Raw genomic sequence first — 20,238 nt, 5'->3', positions numbered from 1 at the left:
ACCTAACAAAATCTGACACTCTCTGCATTTTTGTGCTGTGTTGTCCAATAAAATTTTCAGCCATCATTCCTCTTTATGTGCTCTCAGTAATCCTCACAATGCTAGATGTGGCAGTGTTGATTCTGGCATTAGTTGAAGCAAGTTGCCAGAGCTCACATTGCCATCTGGGCAGAGGTGCAGATGCAACTAGAAGAATCCCCCTACCCTCGCTATTTTATGGCTTGATTTATGCAGGAGATCAGAGTCTTATGATCACAATGGCCATCTTGATTCTAAAATTTAGGAATGTTTTTAAAAGCTTATAGAGTTTCAGGGCTGCTAAAACTGCTTCCTCTTTCATCTCTAGAGGCAGACATTTTACTTGGTGTGCCATAAAGACAGAGGCGATATAAGTGTGCGTTAACCCATTCTAATGTTCTGCTGTTTATTTTTGTTGCCCATCAGAACTTCTCGTCCACGCTGGCATGCACATGTTTCTCTACACCCTCTATGTGCTCATTGTAGCTCTGGTATTTTCTTGGCATACGTTACAAGGATGTACAATGTCAGCTGGTACTTAAGCAAACGAAATCCTTAGGACAACAATGAACATCTGGCAAGTCTTAGGGGGTTTGTCTGAAGTAGGTGAAGTGGTTGAGTGTAGGTCGGGCTTATCTTGCCTGTTTTTGCGAAACTCTACCTAAACTCAAATTATATCCTAGTCAAGAAAAGGTTTCAGTTTTCCCCACACTGTTCTTCTTCGTGCTCTCTTCTGTCTTCAACGTGCTCAGAAAGGGTACAGTCCTGTGGTCTCTCACAAGCACTTGTTAGGGCATTGCTCAAAGAGGGCAGAGTTAAGGTGGGGGGTGATGTGGGAGACATTGCCTTGACTTTACATTTCCTAGTTTTCAGACATTTAAGTTTAGCTACCATACGTATTCTGGAAGGGTGCCAGGCAGTGCTAGACAAGCTTAACTATAGGTTTCTTGGGGGTGAATTATTGCAAAAATCTTCAGTGACCTATCACAGAAGTATGAATAGACCTTTTGTTGTTTTGAAAAGTACAAAGTATGATTCTTAGTAATATATTTATCTTTGAGAGGGATTGGGGTGATGTGGAAAGGCGATGTAAAATTCCAAAAGGGGGGGAAATCTTACTTTTATTTTAAAAGCTCCAGTGATAAAAGTTGTTTTTTTTCTTTCTTTTTTTTTCCAGTTACTAATATAACTGAATTATATACAAGGTTGGTTTTAACATGTGCGAATATCCTGAAATTCCTTTCTTTAAATAACTGAGAGACTTAATTAACATTGACAGTTAACTATGAATACCAGTGTTCATTTATGCTTCCGTATGCATACTTTTAGTACTAGTTATTGTCTATGATATTAAATTTGTCCTTCATGCTTTTCAAGTATCATGTTTAAAATGTATTCACCATTTGATAAATTCCTTGCTTCACAGTTTCTTTAACTCTCTTTCAGATTTTTGAACGCATTTTGTTTATCTGGGCAATACGTCATCCAGCCAGTGGATATGTTCAGGGAATAAATGACCTTGTTACTCCTTTTTTTGTAGTCTTCGTTTGTGAATATATAGGTAAGATTTGGTACAATACTTAATTACAAATTGGTGATGATTTCAGAAGAATACCTGCATTTTAGTATAACAGTTTAGCTGGATAAATAAATTACATTTGAGCATATGAACGGTCATCTGGTGTATAAGAGGATGATATTTTTGGCAAATGTAACTATATAACAGGTGATGCCCTTAAATATATAGGGGCGGGGTATTATTTACAACTAAAACTATTTACATGTTTAAAATGGTAACTTTAAGGTATCCAGACTTATGTTACAAACTAAGGTCCTGATCCAGCAATCTGATTTGTGTAGCTACCCATTGACTTTTGTAGTGTTCTGAAACATTGTCCATATAGAGTCCTTTGTCCCCATTGGAGATGCAGGAGGAGTCCTCATGGATCAGATGGCAAGGGTGAGACCTGCTGGACTTCTTAGAATTAGGGCATACCCTATATTATACTGTTGTCTTTTAACTATAATTTAATCCTTATTATGATCGTAAAGACTGAAGAATGTATTTATAAGGGCTGGTTTTGTGTAAAAGATGTAAATATCCAGGAATAATTTTTGCCATCATTTTATTTTAATTTCCATTATGCATTATACCTAAACTACTGATGGGAAAGCTATTGTAAAAGTTCACTACTAATTATAAACTATTGGGTTATGCTTGTGTAAATCACTAACATATTTCAGATTGTAGGTTTTTTTCATTTTAAATTCCTAATCTATTTTCTAGTTTGTGTGTGTATTGTGTAGACTCTTAGAATAAATATAAGTCATTATTTAGGGTAAGCAACAAAAAGAGTGGAAAATAATATATTTGAAGTTAAAACTGTTTTACATTTCCCTTAATTTCTTTTCAAATATACAGATAATGAAAACAATCACAGTTGCATATATAACTATGCAGAGCATTCTGTGCTCTATGAGGTGTTATATATGTATGCGTATGTGTGTATATACATAATATGTTCTACATTGTGTATATATCTTTTCTTTTCTCCTCCTCGAGTTACCCCATCAATGTCCTAACCTAGATTAATTAGATTTAATGGGGGACAGATTACCCTTGAGTGGATGAAAGACTATCCATTTATTGCATGGAAACACCTCTCTTGCTTTGTTTCATTTCTTGTTAAATAGGAAGATTTTCATTGCTAAGCAACTAATGAGAACAACTGCTGCTTACTCCGTAATCATCTGTTAAGTGGGGGTAGAGGCCTACTCCTGAGAGTGCTTGCAGTTTCTGCCTTTTACTCCCTAGTTTGACAGATAATGAAAATGTTGTTAATGATCCTAGAACAGTAGGATGTCTGTTGGTAGACTTTAGAGTTGTTAATTGAAATAAGAAGTTCAAATGAGATGTGATTAGAGAATTGATATTCCATGTTAAATAGACCATTTAATTAATATGGTAAATAAGTTTGTCTTTACTACCAACTTTTGTTGTGAGACCCTAGTGATTGTTAATGCATTTGCCTGAATGTCAGTACGATGGGATCGAAGAACATGTTTCAGTTCAAGTTCAGTTCTTCAGACTGTTTCAGTAATTGTAGTTGTTTTTTTAAAACTGGACAACAACACAGCAACAAAAAACTAATAGTAGTAAAAGTTGATTTGCCAGTGAAAAGGTGTGTGTATCAGTGAATTACGTTTTAAAAGTCTCATTTCTATTTGTTACCTATTAAATAGGGATATGATATTCATGTGAACTATATTTTTCCAGTATATATTTGAGTATTTCTAACCCAGAATGTTTAAAAATATTCATTCTTCCTAAAATTGAGATTGGTTTAAAATCATTAAATTTTAAAATCAACAACAAAAAATAAGCAACAGATTTGTTGTATTTGCCTTCTGGTTTTTGAGCCTTCACGGTGCTTTCCAGTTATATTTTCAAGTTTTTTCTCCACAACCAAGGCCTAGATTTTTTTTAATGAAAGCTGACATTCTTACCTAATCCTAGGTTTCTAGAGGTCGTGCTTTAAGAAATGCACGAAAAATCGTTACACTCTTGATAAAGATGTGAGAATTGGCAGCACTGAATGCTTTTTTCCTTGATCACTAATTTCTTATAAGATTAAAACGTAGTATTGCAAAAGTATATTAAGTCTATTTGGATAAAATTTGCAAGAACTAAATAACACACTTGAGTTAAAAAGTATTTCTGGAATTTGGATAGAGTATCAAAACTTGTGCAGTGATTAATCAATAGACGTATAGCACCATCTTTTACTCCATTGCAGATGTTAAAAAATCTTGCGCAGATTTTAAAATGGTACAATTTTATTTACTTTAAATAGCAAACTAAATAGTACATGTGAAAGAATAATTAAAAAAAAACCTTTTAAACATGAGTGATTTATGATTACTGGATTACATTCCAGGATAAGCTCTTTCGTTATTCTTCTGAGTCGCTTTGTTTAAATTCTTTGTGTGTTCTTCCACTGGAAGCAACTTGGCCTCATGTAATGAAGGTGTAAATAATCACTGCCAGTTCATAAGTAAGTGGGAATGTTGTTTAGTGTCATCTTTTGTACACTAATTACATTTTATAGAAAATGCACCATTGTGATGGCATTGTTCATTCACATCTGTGTAGCTTAATTTGATCAAAAACATGTTTTTGAAGTGAGTCATTTATTAGTAAATAGTCTGTACTTTGTGAATTGTTCAAACACAATGATTCTTTATCATGGAGAGTTAAGATGGTTATTCATATTTTAGAAAATAGAAGTCTGTTTCTGCTTTTTCACAGGGTTTCCCAGCACATTAAATTCCTTTTCTAGGCACCTAAATTATACGTTTAGCTTCCTATAAAATGGTGTACACCTAAAATGTATGTCAACCTAGCTCCCACTGTAGATGCAGCTAGATTGATGGAAGAACTCTTGCACTGGTGCATCTCTGTCATGGTAGCGCTTGTAGTGTAGACATACCCTAATAAATATGGGTTAAGATGCCTAACTTTAAGGCACCCGATTAGAGTATTTTAAGTGACTGAATGGAGGAACTTACTTAATGAATGTGCCAACAACAACACAATGGTGGCTATGTAATACAGTTATATCTCACTAATTCGCCACATATTTCCATATTGGATGTCCACTTTGCATATATCAGCAAGGTAGGTTGCTGAGCTAAAGCCTTCCTGCATATCAGTATGGGAGTACCATGTCACACCCTTGATGCTCTACATCAGACAGTGAGGCCTTACAACAGAACACTTAACATAGATGTTGGGAATGGGAGAGTCATCCAGTTAGTTTCCCTGCAAGGACTGGGCTCATGTGTAAATTCACTCTTGTTTTTAAATATCCAAAGTGATGAGTCTTGTACCATTTCACTTGGATACTACTTTGATATTCTCTGTGTTCCTCATTTCTTCTTCACACCTACTGGTCTTTTGAATGTCTGGAGTTACTGTCAGTACATCCATTGTGATCATCAGTTGGACCCCAGCCACAAATTTTTCAAGTCCATTGACTGCCCTATTGCTGAGTCATTGCCATTGGTTGAATCTGGTGGAGACAGAGATCCCTCACGGGGGGGAAGAGAAAACTGAGTTGTTTGCCACTGCCCTTCTGTTGAGAATAAGTAGGCCAGCCTCCAAAGTTTGCCTTTGCTCCTTTCCTTTACAGTATAGAAGGGAACTGAGGTTGGCCAGACTGTCTTCCCTTAGTTAGATGGCAGCAGCTATTTTTATTGTAATTCACTGCTTGTGGCTATAGGTAGCGTAGAAGAGAGCATAACAGGAGGGTGGTTTTTTTTGTTTTTTGTTGAAGGTCTGTCCTGGAGGGCTGTTTACTGTTGTGGCCATTTCAGGATCAGTGAAAGTAGTAAAAGTCTTCAGCAGAAGCAGGAGGAAGATGTCAGAACGGAGTAATGGATGGCAGCTGGCTTGAGACACATGGTGGATTCTTAACATTGAATGTTGGATTCTGTCATTGGTTCATGTTCATTGCAACGGTGCTTAGGCTGGCCTCAAGGCTGGCTTTAGGGGCGGGCAATCAGGGTGGCCAGTTGGGTGCCCAAATTTAAGGGTACCAAATTATCTCACATGGGGGTGCTCAATCCTCAGGGTTTTTTTGTACCTCTATTGCGTGGTTGGGGAACCAAAAATGTTTTCCATCCCGGTTACAAAACACCTACTGCTGGCCCTGTCTGCCCCCCCACTACCCCATGAACTCCATAATCTACCATTTTCACTAATTTGAAATGCACTATTTCCATTAGCCAGGGTTAATAGATTAGTCTATGTGTTAGTATATTTAAGAATTGTTAAATTTGGTTCCTTGGCAAATGAAACCTTTGCCTGGTCAACACTACAAACGTAGGTCGACATAAGCCACATTAAGTTGATCTAATCATGTATGTGTCTACACTACTGAGTCCCTTCTGCTGACCTAAGTGGCCTGTAAAGTCGACTTCTGTACTCCACCTTTGTGAGATGCGTAGTGCTTGATTCGACATCCACGGGTCGACATGGGGATAGTGTAGACACTGTGTTGTGTAAGTTGAATAAATTGGCTTCCTGGAGGTGTCTACAGTGCTCCGCTGTCACCGCTCTGGAGAGCGCTTTCAACTCCACTGAACGTCAGCCAGGTGCACAGGAAACAGCCGCTCCACTTTTTAAAGCCCTGGGAACTTTTGAATTTTCATTTCCTGTTCGATCAGCGGGAAGAGCTCGCCAGCACAGCTGATCATGGAGACTAAAGGCTGCAAACGTGCTCCAGCATGGAGTACATGGGAGGTGATGGATCTTATTGCTGTGTGGGGAGAAGAGTCTGTGCAGACAGAGCTCCGATCCATCAGAAGAAATGCTAGTATCTATGCCGAGATTGCTCGGTGCATGGGAGAGAAAGGGTCACACCAGAGTACACAGCAGTGCTGTGTGAAAATAAAGGAGCTTCGGTAAGTGTCCAGAAGACAAAGGAGGCCAACGGTCATTCTGGTTCTACCCCGCAGACAAGCTGCTTTTATGAGGAGCTGCATGTGATTCTCGGTGGCAATCCCAACACTACCCCAAAATGCTCTGTGGATACCTCCCAGGAGCCCTGGGTGACCTGTAGCAACAACGAGGACATTGTTGAGGAGGAGGAGAATGTGAGCCAAGCAAGTGGAGGATCCATTCTCCCAGACAGCCAAGATCTGTTTTTAACCCTGGAGCCAGTGATGAGCTGCCAAAATCTTAACAACGGGTTCCCTCCTCACCCCATGAGGGGGTCGTTGCCCACCCCCGCCCCCCGGAACTCCTGCCCCATCCAACCCCCTCGTGTTCCTTGACGCCCCCCCTCAGGACCACTGCCCCCAGAACCTGGCAGGAGGGTCTCGTGGGCCACCGTAGTGGGTGCCCACCCCACACCTAAGAGCCAGAGGCACCTGCCGGGGGGAAAGGTGGGGAGTCTCGGAGGTGCTTACCTGGGGCAGCTCCCAGGAAGCATCTGGCAGGTCCCTCCGCCTCCTAGGGGCGGGCGAGCGTAGCTAGCGGGGGAGCAGCCGCTCCCCCCCACTGATCACATAAAAAGTGGCGCCTTAGGTGCTGACTCCCTGGGTGCTTCGGACTGGAGCACCCACGGGGAAAATTTGGTGTTTGCAGAGCACCCACCGGCAGCTCCACACCCTGTGCCCGGCCCCAGATCACCTCACCTCCGCTCCGCCTCCTCCGCTGAATGTGCTGCCCTGCTCTGCTTCTCTGCCCCCCTCCCACGGCTTCCCACGAATCAGCTGAGAAGCAGGCGGCGGCTTCACACGCAGGCTGAGAGTGGCAGAGGGGAGCTCGGGCGGGGAGAGGTTCCCGTGTGCAGCCCCCACCCCCGGGTTACCTGCTGCGGCACAGGCAGCCCTCCTCGCGCCTCCCCTCCACCCCCCCCCCCCCCAGCTCACCTCCACATCCCTGGGCCTGAGCGGGAAACTGCTGCCTGCTTCTCAGCCCGCCCCAGCTTCCCGTGCGAACAGCTGATTCACGGGAAGCCTGGGGGGCGGGGGTGGAGAAGCAGAGCAGGGCGGCGCATTCAGGGAAGATGCGGAGCGGAGGTGAGCTGGGGCCGGGGGTGGGGCAGGGAGGGGAGCTGCTGGTGGGTGCTCTGTACCCACCAAATTTTCCCCTTGGGTGCGCCAGGGCTGGAGCACCCATGGAGTTGGCTCCTAAGGCGCCACTTTTGGCCATTTAAATTTAGAAGCCCTTTTAGAGCTGGTTGTCCCTCGCGGAACAACCAATTCTAAAAGGGCTTCTAAATTTAACAACCGGTTCTAGCGAACTGGTGCGAACCGGCTCCAGCTCACCACTGCCTGGAGTCCATCCCTTCAGAGGACTTGTTGGCGGTGGAGTGTGATGCTGGGAAAGGCACCTCTGGTGAGTATATATTTCAAATCAAACTGCTATTATTTTGTGTTTAATCTGATCAAAAGTGTAGGTGTAGTGGGTATCGGTGGTCACTCCAGCTACGCAAAGGATGCTCTCTGAAAAAGACTGTTTATGTGCATGAGGATGGCCGAGAATCCTTCATGAAGATCTCTAGGAAGCTTTCATGGAGGTACTCTGCAATCCTTTGCAGAAGGTTTCTGGGAAGGGCTGCCTTATTTCATCTACCACGGTAGGACACTTTCCTGCGCCACTCCGGTACTAACTCTGCTGGCATCATTGCAGCCCACAGCGTTGCAGCGTAAGAACCGGGTCTGTAGCTAGATGCTTGCAGCATCTGCTCTTTTGCCACCTGTTACCCTCAGGAGAATGACATCGCATATGGTCACGTAGGGGAAATGGGAAGTTTTCAGTGCAAGCCCTTAAACCACAAACAATTCAACAAGTAATTTGCCCCGTTTGGTTCAATATGGGTCACACAACCACGCTTTCCCAAACGTGCCGTGGTTGTGGTTAGAAGGGATCACCGTGTATTGCAAGCAGCATTGGGAGAAAAAAGGGAGGGGGTGGCGGCTTCCTGTTTGTCTCTCCCACCAGACACCGCCTCCCCCCCGCCGACCTGGTGCCGCTTTTGTAACAAATGAACTATTTGGAGGGTTTTTACACTTGTGCCTGTCCTCAAGCACCATCCAGGTTGCTATGGGAAACGGGGCTTTTCTCAAGTTCCAACCTGTGATCCCAAGGATGTCTTCACAAAAGCAGCAGCACAAAACCTTTTGTCCATGCATCGTGGCCTTTCTCACCATGGCTGGAGCAGCAAACTGGCTCTTGCAGGAGCCAGCGGTTGTGGTTACGTCGTGGCTTGCCAGTGAAGTGTATTGAGAGGTAGTTTTTTTTATTAAAAAAAAAAATTAACTTTGCACCAGAAACAATATATGCACTGTCAGTGCTACCGTTGTGCTTTGCATTCCTTGCAGCTGAAACCTTGTCCGTTGGCACCAGGACAGAGACTTTCCCAGGTTAGAAGGCGGAAAAAGAAGACTCAGGAGGACATGTTCAGTGAGTTAATGAGCGCCTCTGAGAGTGACGAGATGGATCTCGAAGCGTGAAGCATTGCATTGTCTGAGAACCTGGACATGGATAGGAAGGACAGGAGAGCATGCAGGGAACAAGAGCGTGCCATGCAGGAAGAGATGCTGCGGATTATATAGGAGCAGTCAGACATGTTGCGGCATCTGGATGAGGTTCAAGAAAGGCAGCTGGATGCTATTTCCTCTGCAGACTATGCTGAACCTGCTGCCATCATCACCCAGTTCTACATCCTCCTCCCTCAAACGTTCTGTGAGGTGGGGGGAAATCCTTTGCACTCAACACCAGGGGAGGGTACAAGGACCAGAAGGTGCCAGTTCCCACACCTTTGATTGTTATTGCAGAGCATCTGTAAGCAAGCTCTTCTTGTCTCAACCCCCCTCCCCGCCTCCGGTGTTATCAGCCCTTTTGCCCCATGTTATCTTACTTTTCTTTGTGGTCTGTGTGTTTTTGTGTGCATAATAAAACTTACCGGATTGAGGAGAAAAGGCTCTTTATTCATTCAACATATGGTGGTTGTTGGTGGGGGTGGAGTTTATGGGGCAGAAAATGCAGTGGAGGGGACAGTTTGGTATGGTGGTTTATTCACATCTATCTCAAAGGTAACTTTGATCTGTGGGACACCACGAGGAGCAGGAGGGATTCCAATCAAGTCAAAAGTACCCAGGAGATGGTTATCCTCGGAGAGAGGACGTTCACCTTTATAGACCTTGTTTGCCAGCAAGAGGTTCACTCAGAAATGTTGAACCAAGAAGTTAATTTCATTTCATTAACTAGGCCAGTATTTCTAGTTTAGGAATTCTTGGAAACATTTTGGTTTTTAAAAACCATAAAAATCAAGGAATATGTCATCAAAGAAAATTGTAATTACATTTTCCCCATTTTCCAGGAAAGAAAAAACAGGAAAAAATATTGTTGTGCTTGACAAATGTTTGTGGAATTTTTGTTTGTTTTCCAAACAGCTTTATCATCTTTTCTTTATTATGGTAGGTGCACAGATAGCAGCACCTCCAGTTAGGTTGCCTGACTCTTCCTCTTATAAGTCCTATTTTCAGTTGCTTATAATTTTGCCACACTTTAACTATTCCGTATGCCAGGTGTCTGCCTTGGACTGAATTCTTCTGGAAAGTTTCAGCAAAAATGATTCTGCCATTTCCGAGAACAAGATTAAGGGGAAATGCTTTGTTTTGCCTGTGTTAACAAACTGGTTAAGAAATTATTTTTGAGAAATTTTAGAACCTCTGTGCTTTGGACAAAAAAAAAAAAAAATTTAAACGTCCAAAGGCACATTCCACCACCATTCTGCACTTGCTCAATCTGTGGTTGAACTGGTCCTTACTGCTGCCAGGCTGCCAGTGTATGGAGCAAAGGGTAGGCTGGGTCTTCCAGAATCATGATTGGCATTTCAACATCACCAATGGTTATTTTGCAGTCTGGAAAGAAAGTCCCTGCTTACATCTTTCTGAACAGACCTGTGTTCTTAAAGATGTGCGCGTCATGCACCTTTCCCGACCATCCCACGTTGATGTCGGTGGAACAGTCCCTGTGATCCACCAGTGCTTGCAACACCTTTGAGAAGTACCCCTGTCGGTTTATATACTCTTTGGCAAGGTGGCCTAGTGCCAAGATAGGAATATGCATTCTGTCTCTCACCCCACTGTAGTTAGGGAACCCCATTGTGGAAAAACATTCCACTGTGTTCTGCACGTTTTGCCCAGTGTCACTACGTTTCTTAGCAGAAGTCTGTTAATGGCCCTACAAACTTGGATCGCAACAGATCCCACGGTAGGCTTATGCATTCCAAACTGATTCCCCACTGACTGGTAGCAGTCTGGCATTGCAAGCTTCCACAGAGGTGTCACCACTCGCTTCTCCACTGTCAGAGCAACTCTCATTTTAGTATTGTTGCTCTTCAGGACTAGGAAAAGCTCTTCAAACAGTTCCTGGAAAGTGGCCTTATGCATTCGAAAGTTCTGCAGCCACTGCTTGTCATCCTATAGCTGCATAACGATGTGGTCCCACCATTCAGTGCTTGTTTCCCTGGCCCAGAAGTGGCATTCCACTGTGTGAAGGTGATGCACAACTGTCACCAGCAACTGTGAATTTCTCCGTTCCATGACTTCCAGAAGGGATGTTTGCGTGGTATCGCATAGTTCCGTGAGGCGGCTCCTGCTTCGGCTGAGTAACTACTGCAGGATAAGGTTGTGAGCATTACAAACTCCTCACACAACAGTGTACAGCTGAGTGGAGTCTATGCTTGCCATGCTATGGTGTCTGCGCTTGTAACCAAGGCTTAAGGAAAAAGGAGCAAAAAAGCTTTGGTTTCTTTGCCGTTGACTTCAGGGAGGGAGGTAAGTGTATCATGGAAGACTAATGCCATGCTCCCATAACCACCCGCGCTAATGTTTTGGTCCCATAAGGCATTGCAAGCCCAATCCAAAATTCCACTCAGCTACATGCACTGTGGGATAGCTACCCACAGTGCAGTGCTCCATGCGTTGATGCAAGCCCTGCTAGTTAGGATGCACTCCACCAACATAATGAGGGTAGTATGGACACGCAAGATCGACTTGCTTAAATTGGAGGCTTGATGTCGACTTGCATAAAGTCAACTTAACTTTGTAGTGTAGACATGGCCCTAGATGGTTCCTGAATGTTTGGTTCACTCATACTGTGTGCATCAGTATTGAAGAACATTTTTTTCCCCCTGTAAGCTACGTAAGTAAGTATTTAAAAAGTAAAACAAGTCAATTTTCTTGGGATATTGACTGTAATTTACATTCCAGTTAAGTAGGTAGGTGCTTACCTCTAGCATTACTATTTTTATTATTATTATTTGTATTATCATAGCACCTAGAAGCCCCAGTCATGTACTGGGACCCCACTGTGCTAATGTTAGTCCTTTAAAGGAGTAGTGTTGACCTGTTCTTGAAGTGATTGGTTAGGGTATATTTTTAAACCGTTCATTTGTCTTTTATATACAAGTTGTCACTTGTGTATATTGCATGTTTTACATGGGAACACTTTTCTTTAATATCTGTCGCGTGTGTGTGTTTGTGTGTGTGTGGGATAGATAATAAACAGCTTTCCATATTTGCTTTGTGGGTTTAAATGTGGCACAGAATCTTACGTTTTCTTACAGGCTTCTGTTCACTACAACTATGAAGGAGAATCCATATGAAACTGACAAACTGTGACTGTTACTTATTGGTTTGGCTGTGCTGTCAATAAGGCACTACAATGTGCAGGCTTATTAAAGCAGTACCTCTTTGGAGGCATTTGAGAGAGAGGGGATCGTAAACAGAAAACAGAAAAACAGTAAACAGAAAAAACACATGGCTGGTTTACAAAAAAAAAAAAAAAAAAGGGTCCTTGGAGAGATGATAGAGAGGGCAAGGAAACTTGCAGGGCTGGGGAAGAGAGAGGAATGATTACTGGAGAAAAATCTTACCTAAAACCGCTTCTCTAAAATTTTGAATCCGCCTGTTTTTAAAAGTGCTGGAATTTTCTAAATCTTCAATTGTTTTTGGAAACTTGAACCGTGGTATCTTTCACCAAGGCCTGTTGGAATTAGTACACTTTAGATTGCACATTCTCCAAACTGGTGTTAGTCTTGTTAGTTACCAATCCTGTAAAATCTTTGTCTGGGTTTACACTTAACTTTTTTTTACTAGTCTAACTACTTTGGTTACACATATGACTTTTTTACCAATACAGTTATACTGGTAAAAGCCCTTGCTTAGTGTGTACACAATTATACTGTTACAAAGGTGACATTTATGCTGGTAATGTTATCCCCCTTCCCATACAGGAATAGCTGTACAAGTATAAAGTGCCTTTATAACTGCATCCAGTAGTCTAGCTACGGGGGAGCGGGGCAGCGGCCGCTCCCCCACTGAGCAGAAGTGGTGCCTTTTTAATTCTTTGGCGCCTTTTAAATTTTTACTCACCTGGCGGCGCTCCGGGTCTTCGGCAGTGGGTCAGTGGGTGCGGAGATTAAAAAAGGCGCCACCCCCTGGTACTCAGCCGGTGGTATTCCGGGTCTTCAGCAGCGCTTCGCCATCAGGTCCTTCACTCGCTCCGGTCTTCGGCGGCATTGTGGTGACGGTCCTTCAGTGCCGAAGACCGGAGCGAGTGAAGGACCCGACGCCGAAGTGCTGCTGAAGACCTGGTGAGGACCAGGGGGTGGTGCCTTCTTTTATCTCCGCTCCCCCTGTTTTTTCCACCTGGCTACGCCACTGACTGCATCCACACTCGAGATGGTTGTACTGCTTTAACTATACTGGTATAGTTAAAGCACTACAATTTTCTAGCATAGATAAGCCCTTATACCACTAACTTTAGTGCTATTGGTGTTTAAAACAACACACTGTAGTGTCTACAGGATCAGTCCCTTTAGTTGTTCTTTCAGCTGACCTGCAACTAAAACTTAGATCGACCTAGCTACGTCAATCACGACTGTGAAAATGTCATGCCTTGAGTGATGTAGTTTGGTCAATCTAGCCCCCAGCGTAGAGGCAGCTAGATTGTCAGAAGAATTATTCCTCTGACCTAGCTACTGCCTCTCAAAGAGGTGGGTTATATACGTTAATGAAAAACTCTCTCCAATGATGTAGGACATGGGTTCTCTAACTTCATTGCATCGCGACCCCCTTCTGACAGTGAAGTTACTATATGACCCCTGGAGGGGGCGTGGGGACTGAGTCCTGCTGCCCCGGGTGTGGGTGGAACTCAGGCTTCATCTTCAGTCCCAGCAAGTCTAATGGGTCCCCAGCAACCCTGGAGACTCCATTAAAATCGGGGTCCCAACCCACAGTTTGAGAGCTGCTGATGCAGGAAACATCTATGCTACAGTAACACAGCGGTGGCACTGTAGCTGAGCTGCTGTAGTGCAGACGTACCTGTAGGCTTGTGTCAAAGCATGATTTTTACTTACCCTTTCTGCATGCGTTGTCTAAGTTAGCCAAAACTAGACTCTCTAATTCTGCCTGAAACCCTAAGTTTGTTCTTGTGCCAGGGTAAACGTTTTGGTGTGAAGTTTGATACTCATCAAACAGAGCATTTGGGAAATATGAGGGCTGTTAATTTTAAAAAGAGTTACTAATTTTTATTTGCCACTTTGTATTTTTCAAATAATTTACAACAGAAACATTTGATTTATTTTATTTTGCTATCCTCAGGGAGGACAGGGGCATTTGACTATTTTGAGAGCAGATGTGGTGATTTAATTTTGGCATTTTGGGAGACTTATCCAGACCTCTTGGAAAAGTTAAAGTAACATATCATATTGCACAGTTTGAGAAATACATGCTTGTAGCTTCAGAGATCTTAGAGTTTCTGATTTTTTTTTCATGCAGATGGAATACAGTTAAAGTTCATAAAATAATCTTAATTTTGCCTGCTGCTCTATTACACCATCCATGAAATGTAAGATCACTTTTACTATAATTGTAACTTCTCACGTTTACCTGTAATTTATCCTCTGTGTGCAATAGTGTTATATCCTCATTTAGTTTGCATTGGAGAAGGAGAATAGTCTGAGGTTTTTGGACAAAATTTGGCCAAAGTATAAATCAGAATCTGTGGAAGATTAGGTTTCAGATCCATATTGGGGACAGGCCATATAGTTGTCTTTGTAAATGTAGAGTAAATTGACAGGAGATTTGATTTTGTTCCAATTCTGTTGTTTTGACTTTGCAGTATGGTTTTGTGGCTTATACTGGAATGGGAGGTAGTGATAGGTGTTTAAAAACAGTATATAGAGCAGGGGTTCTCTCAGCAATTTTTTTGGTGGCCTCAAGGGTGCGGCCACCAACTCTTGCTGGTGACTGCTCTGACAATTTTTCCTAAAATACTTAACTTTAGGAAAACCAAATAAATATGCACATAAGTGTCCAAATCATAGTAATTTATTTATGTAGGTTTTTTTTTTCAGACTTGATAATAAATCTAATGTATATTTGTCTCTCTCCTTTACTGGACCTAAACAGAATATAAACACAAGTAAGGTGCTTTGATGTTCTTGTCTTTTGTTTGTTTGTTTGTTTTTGCTTTTTTGTTTGCTGTTTTTTGTTTTGACTTGCTAGTTAGTAAGTCTGCTTCTGTGAAAAGTGCCTGCACCCCAACCCACCTGCCCCATCCCTGAGCCCCCTCCCACGCTCCGAGTCCCTCAGCCACAGCCTGGAGCCCTCTCACACACCCCAAAGCCCTGCCCTATCCCAAAGCCCTCTCCCATACCTAAACCACTCATTTCTGGCCCTACCCCAGAGCCTGCATGCCCAGCCGGAGCCCTCATCCCCTCCCACACCCCTGCACCCTGCCACAGCCCAGGGAAAGTGTGCGAGGGTGGGGGAGGAAAGCAAGCGATGGAGGGAGGGGAGATGGAATGAGCCTGGGGTGGGACCTTGGAAAAGGGATGGGGCAGGGGCAGAGCAGGGGACGTGGCCAGAGTGTTCAGTTTTGTGTTCTTTAGAAAGTTGGCAACTCTAGACCTTAACAAAGACTTCCTTTCTGAGATTTTTTTATAAAAGGGCTTAGGCTATGGCAAAATGAAGTAATAAGCTGGCAATGTTAAATTGGGTTTCTCTGGTAGCAATTCAGCATGTGCTGGAAAAGCAAAAGTGAAAAGAGAGAGAGTAACATGAAATTAGGGTGCTTACTACACACCTTAAACCACTAGAATAATTTGGCTTTTGATTAAATGTCTTGTATAATGGAAACAATTTTTCATAACTTCTCATGAGGACCTGAAAGTATCTCTGTTAGGATCTGTCTTGTTAAGTTTAAGCAGTATTTGACTTGGTCTTTAAACAAAAAAAAAGTGGATTCTTGATGGTTAATACTGAAGGGAAGAAAAAGGAATATGTTACGTAATCAGGGCAATAGAAATTAGAGTAGATGCAATCAGCATAACTCTATTGTCATATCTCTTTATGTTTAAAACTTAAGAACATTTGAAATTTTCAGTCACGTTAATGGGATTTCCAGATAATATTTTCGAATGCACCACATGATGACTGAAGTGCTACTGGAGTTGTAATTAGTGGACCATTGGCAAGGAAAGTAAATTCCCATAGCCTATAAGGAACTACAAGAGCAATAATGTGTACAATTTATTATTAGATGAATTTCAGTGATAGTCATTTTTTCACATATTCCAATTATCAGAGTGTAAATTAAAGTTTGGATGACAGTGAAGGAAAGAAAAGCTATCAGTTATGCTGATACATTAGAGTTTTATGAAGCTGTTTGTAACTGTTGTTTGCAGTTAATTTGAGCTTGATTGCTTTTTGTTTTCCAAGTGTTCAGTAGTCTGCTAAATCGTAATAGGAATTTGCTTTTTTTTGTGAATATACTGTTCACAGTCAAGATGTATTTCTGTATTTAAATTTTGTACATCCTGTGAAATTTTTTAATACAAAGTATTAGGCATTTAACATAATCTTGTGAGTTAAAAATCAAATGAAAAGAATTCAAGTTTGATGACTTGAGCAGTCGCATACATGCACCTATTGAATTGTTTGTGACAAATGACTGTGATGACAGAAGGCAGAACCTAGTATGCTGATTGATAAATACTCTTGACTAGTGTAGAATTCTATGGTTTTGTATACTCTGAGATAGGAGTGGGGGCATTTAAAATATTTCTTTTACTAGCCCTCTTCCCCTCCCCCATCAGCCAGAGACCTTCACCTAAAACAATTAATTGAACAAGAGGCCCAGCTATTTGACTGCACCCTTTGCAGGAGGGACTTTAGACCCATATGTGATTTTAGTATACAGATTGAGACAATGACTTCAAATGGTGATAGGTGGCAGAAATTGACAGTAAATTCAATTAATGCAGTTATTAAGTATTTGAAAGAGTATTGTATATAGGATGACTTGACACAGAACTGAAACAACAGTTCCTGAAACCCCACACTACAGGCCTAGCACCAGTGCAATTAAGAGACACAAGAGGGTGTCAGTTCAGGACAACTGCTCCTGTTTTTCCCTTTAGTTGTCCAGTGAGGGCACCTGCTCTCAGGTTTCCAGCTTTTGCCTTTCTTGGGTGGAGATCAGCTTCTCTCTCCCTCCTGACAGGGCACTCCCAGGCTGAACAGTTCCCTGCCTTCGTTGTGTTATTCTCAGCAAAAGACAGTCTGCCTAAGCAGGCTTGCTCTCTTTCTTGTCAGAGACCGTGTAATTGCCCACAGATAAGCTACCACACAACTCTTTCTTTGCAAGCTTATTTATTCTTTGGATAAAAGCTTTGCCAAGGAAACATATTAAGATCAATAAAAGAACCTACATACATTCTATTAAGCTCACCAGGGATCACCTCAACTCTAACATGGGCTCTGGCAGGAGCAGTCCTTCAGAACTCTTCTATGGTCACATGTTCATAAGAGCCTCAGCTCAGAACTAGCACGCTCATGAAAAGTCTAGTCCATCCTTTATACAGTTTGGGGGTCTTTGAACTGGAGTTTCCAGTAGACAGTGGGGTCTCTTCCCAGGTCGTAGCTTCTGGGAGGATTTGGTTTTCCCTTCTCCCAGGTATTTTCCGGGAAATCCACTTCACACATGTTGTCCCTCAGAGTCCTTTGAAGTTACTAAAACTTTCCAGAGATTGCATTAGTCTCCTCGAAGTTGTATCCAATTCCACAATAGTTACATGCACAGTTGCATTTTTAATATGAAAGGTAATTCCATAACGTTTATCTTAATTCCATGTTTGTCCAGGATATTGTCAGTCTGTCACAACACCACAGTGGAAAAACAGTTCCTGAATCCCAACAGTAAAGGCTAGCCAGTAGTGAAATTAAGAGAGAGACACTGGTAGGTGACCACTCCCATTGCATTTGGGATCAGTCTGCAGTTTAATTACTAAATTGTTTGACTGATCCTGATTTTTATAAAGGTGATAGGGAAAAGAAAACTGGATAATTCATCCATGCACTTAATAGTATTTGAAAAGGTTTTTGATGGGGAGGAGACACTTAACCATAGATGGCAATTTCCTAAAATCTCAGTGGCTGTAGATCTAATAGTTGATCAGTCCAAGATTGACACTGGCACCCTCTAAACTGCACAGATTAACTATTGTGGCAAATTATGTGTTAATGTGTTGTAAATTGTGAACTGTGGATTTAATTAATGCACTTGTCGGATGTTATTGGCAGAGCTGATAGCACTGCCTAAAGTTACGGTTGCTTAATGCATCACATTATAAGACCACCTTCTTCTTTGAGTAGTGTCCCTATGAGTGCTCCACTTGAGATGGAGTGCCTCTTGATCCCTTGTTTGGAGACGTCTAGCTAGCAGTGTCCATTAAGCCTGTGCATTCACCCTATGCCTCATCACGGCAGACGTCGAATCTATATACGGATGCACGGGTGAACTGCAGTTTCTTCTCTACCACCTTAGCCTGAGACACAAACCTAACATGTCCACCTTCAGCGTACTCGGCCTTCACTTTTCATGTATGCAGTTAGCTAGTTTATAGTTGTAAATTTAGTGTTAAGTACAGTAACTCCTCACTTAAAGTCATCCCGGTTAACGTTGTTTCGTTGCTTATCAGTTAGAGAACATGCTCGTTTAAAGTTGCGCAGTGCTCCCTTGTAACATTGTTTGGCAGCCTCCTGCTTTGTCCACTGCTTGCAGGAAGAGCAGCACGTTGGAGTTAGCTGTCAGGGCTTGGAACCAGGGTGGACTGGCAGCCCCCCATCAACTCCCCACTCCCCTAAGTTCCCTGTGCAGCAGCCACCCAGTAGTCTATCAGTTTGTTGGGCAGTTCAGCTGTCCCTCCCCGCACTGCCTTGTGCTACTCCTGCCCTCTGCCTTGGAGCTGCTCCCTGGAGCCTCCTGCTTGCTGGGGGAGGGGGAGAAGAGGGGTGTTAATGTCAGGGTCCCCTCCTTCCCCCCTGCTCCTTTACCCCATTTCCACAGAGCAGGGGGTGGAGTGGTGTGGTGAACATGACAGCAAGCTCCCTCAGGACAGAGGGAGCTTGCTGGAAGCAGCTGCTGTCTCAACTTGCTGATCTACTTAAAAAGGTTGTTTATTTAGAGTGGGGTCAGCATACTTAAAGGGGCAATGCGTGTCTCTCTCTTTTTTTCTCTCTTCCATGCTGTCTTCCCTCCCTCCATTCGTGCTGCTTTGTAGAGTGTGAGGCTACATTAAAAACAATGTATTAACCCTTGAGGGCTCAGGCAAGTGCTAGTTCATCATTTAGCAGTAAGGCATTCCCTGGGAAATATCCCACTCTTCCACCCTCTGACTTCACCACCTCAACCAAGCTTCACAATCATCATATCTGTGTACAGTATTAAATTGTTTGTTTAAAAGTTATACTGTGTGTATATATAAAATAAAAGTTTTTTCTGGCAAAAAAAATTTCCCTGGAATCCAACACCACCTATTTATATTAATTCTTATGGGGAAATTGGATTCACTTAACTTGGTTTCACTTAAAGTAGCATTTTTCAGGAACGTACCAACCATGTTAAGCGAGGAGTTACTGTACAGTATAGTTTTAGGTAGAGGATTTTTGTTTTTTTCATTCTCTTTTCCTTCTGGGAGACTATCTTCTCCTAGTGGGGCATGCTTGGCTCTCCAGGCTTCAAACACTGGGTCTCTTACTGAAAGGCTATACTGGTAAGTGACAGGGCAGTCCAAGTGTGTCCATTGCCTGGGGGGAGTCCCATGTGTCTCAGAATTGTTCCTTCTGTTTTGGCTCTTAAGTCCAGGGCTAAAAAGAACAGGGAGATAAAGCTCAGACTGGTCATGACACGCTCCCTGCAACCATCCTCTGAGCCAGGTTAGGAGATTCTCTTCCTTATCTCCCCATATATCTGTCCCTGGACAGATTCAGTGCCGCGTCAAGTTCAGGACATGCTTCTCCTAAGACAGGGAAGTCTTTGGGGCCCACTGGGAAGACTCTTGGAAAGAGGACTGTCGTCTCTTACTCTGAGCCAGCTCCAAAAAAAGACCAGGTCCCCATCAAGGTTCTCTGTCTCCAAGGGTACCATTGAGGCCAAGGACTCTTCCTCTGATATTGGCAGGCCCATGAAGGCCCGGAAATCCAAGGACAGGAAGCTCAGCTCCAATTGGGCACCTGTACCCTCCACCAATAAGGAGGCTAAGCAAAGGGTACCATCAAGTTCAACCCTGCCATCGGCACTGAAGCATCCCGTTCAGCTGTTGGTGCTGTCATGTGCTTAATCCAGCCATCGGT

At 42.8% G+C, this 20,238-nt stretch overlaps 1 protein-coding gene across 8 annotated transcripts in view; it reads left to right on the top strand.

The window, feature by feature from the left end:
• The window catches only part of TBC1D22A (TBC1 domain family member 22A), a 448,171-nt gene that overhangs the window by 120,133 nt on the left and 307,800 nt on the right, over positions 1 to 20,238 (top strand). For all 8 annotated transcript variants that reach the window (XM_037889077.2, XM_037889078.2, XM_037889080.2 and 5 more), the window contains one exon: positions 1,465 to 1,579. In XM_037889077.2, coding sequence (XP_037745005.2) covers positions 1,465 to 1,579 — 115 coding nt within the window. The remainder of the gene's footprint in view (positions 1 to 1,464; positions 1,580 to 20,238) is intronic.

Source organism: Chelonia mydas, chromosome 1, assembly GCF_015237465.2.
Source record: "Chelonia mydas isolate rCheMyd1 chromosome 1, rCheMyd1.pri.v2, whole genome shotgun sequence".
Taxonomy (NCBI): domain Eukaryota; kingdom Metazoa; phylum Chordata; order Testudines; family Cheloniidae; genus Chelonia; species Chelonia mydas.
Note: the sequence above shows the minus strand (reverse complement) of the source record. Positions and strands in the feature narration are given on the sequence as shown.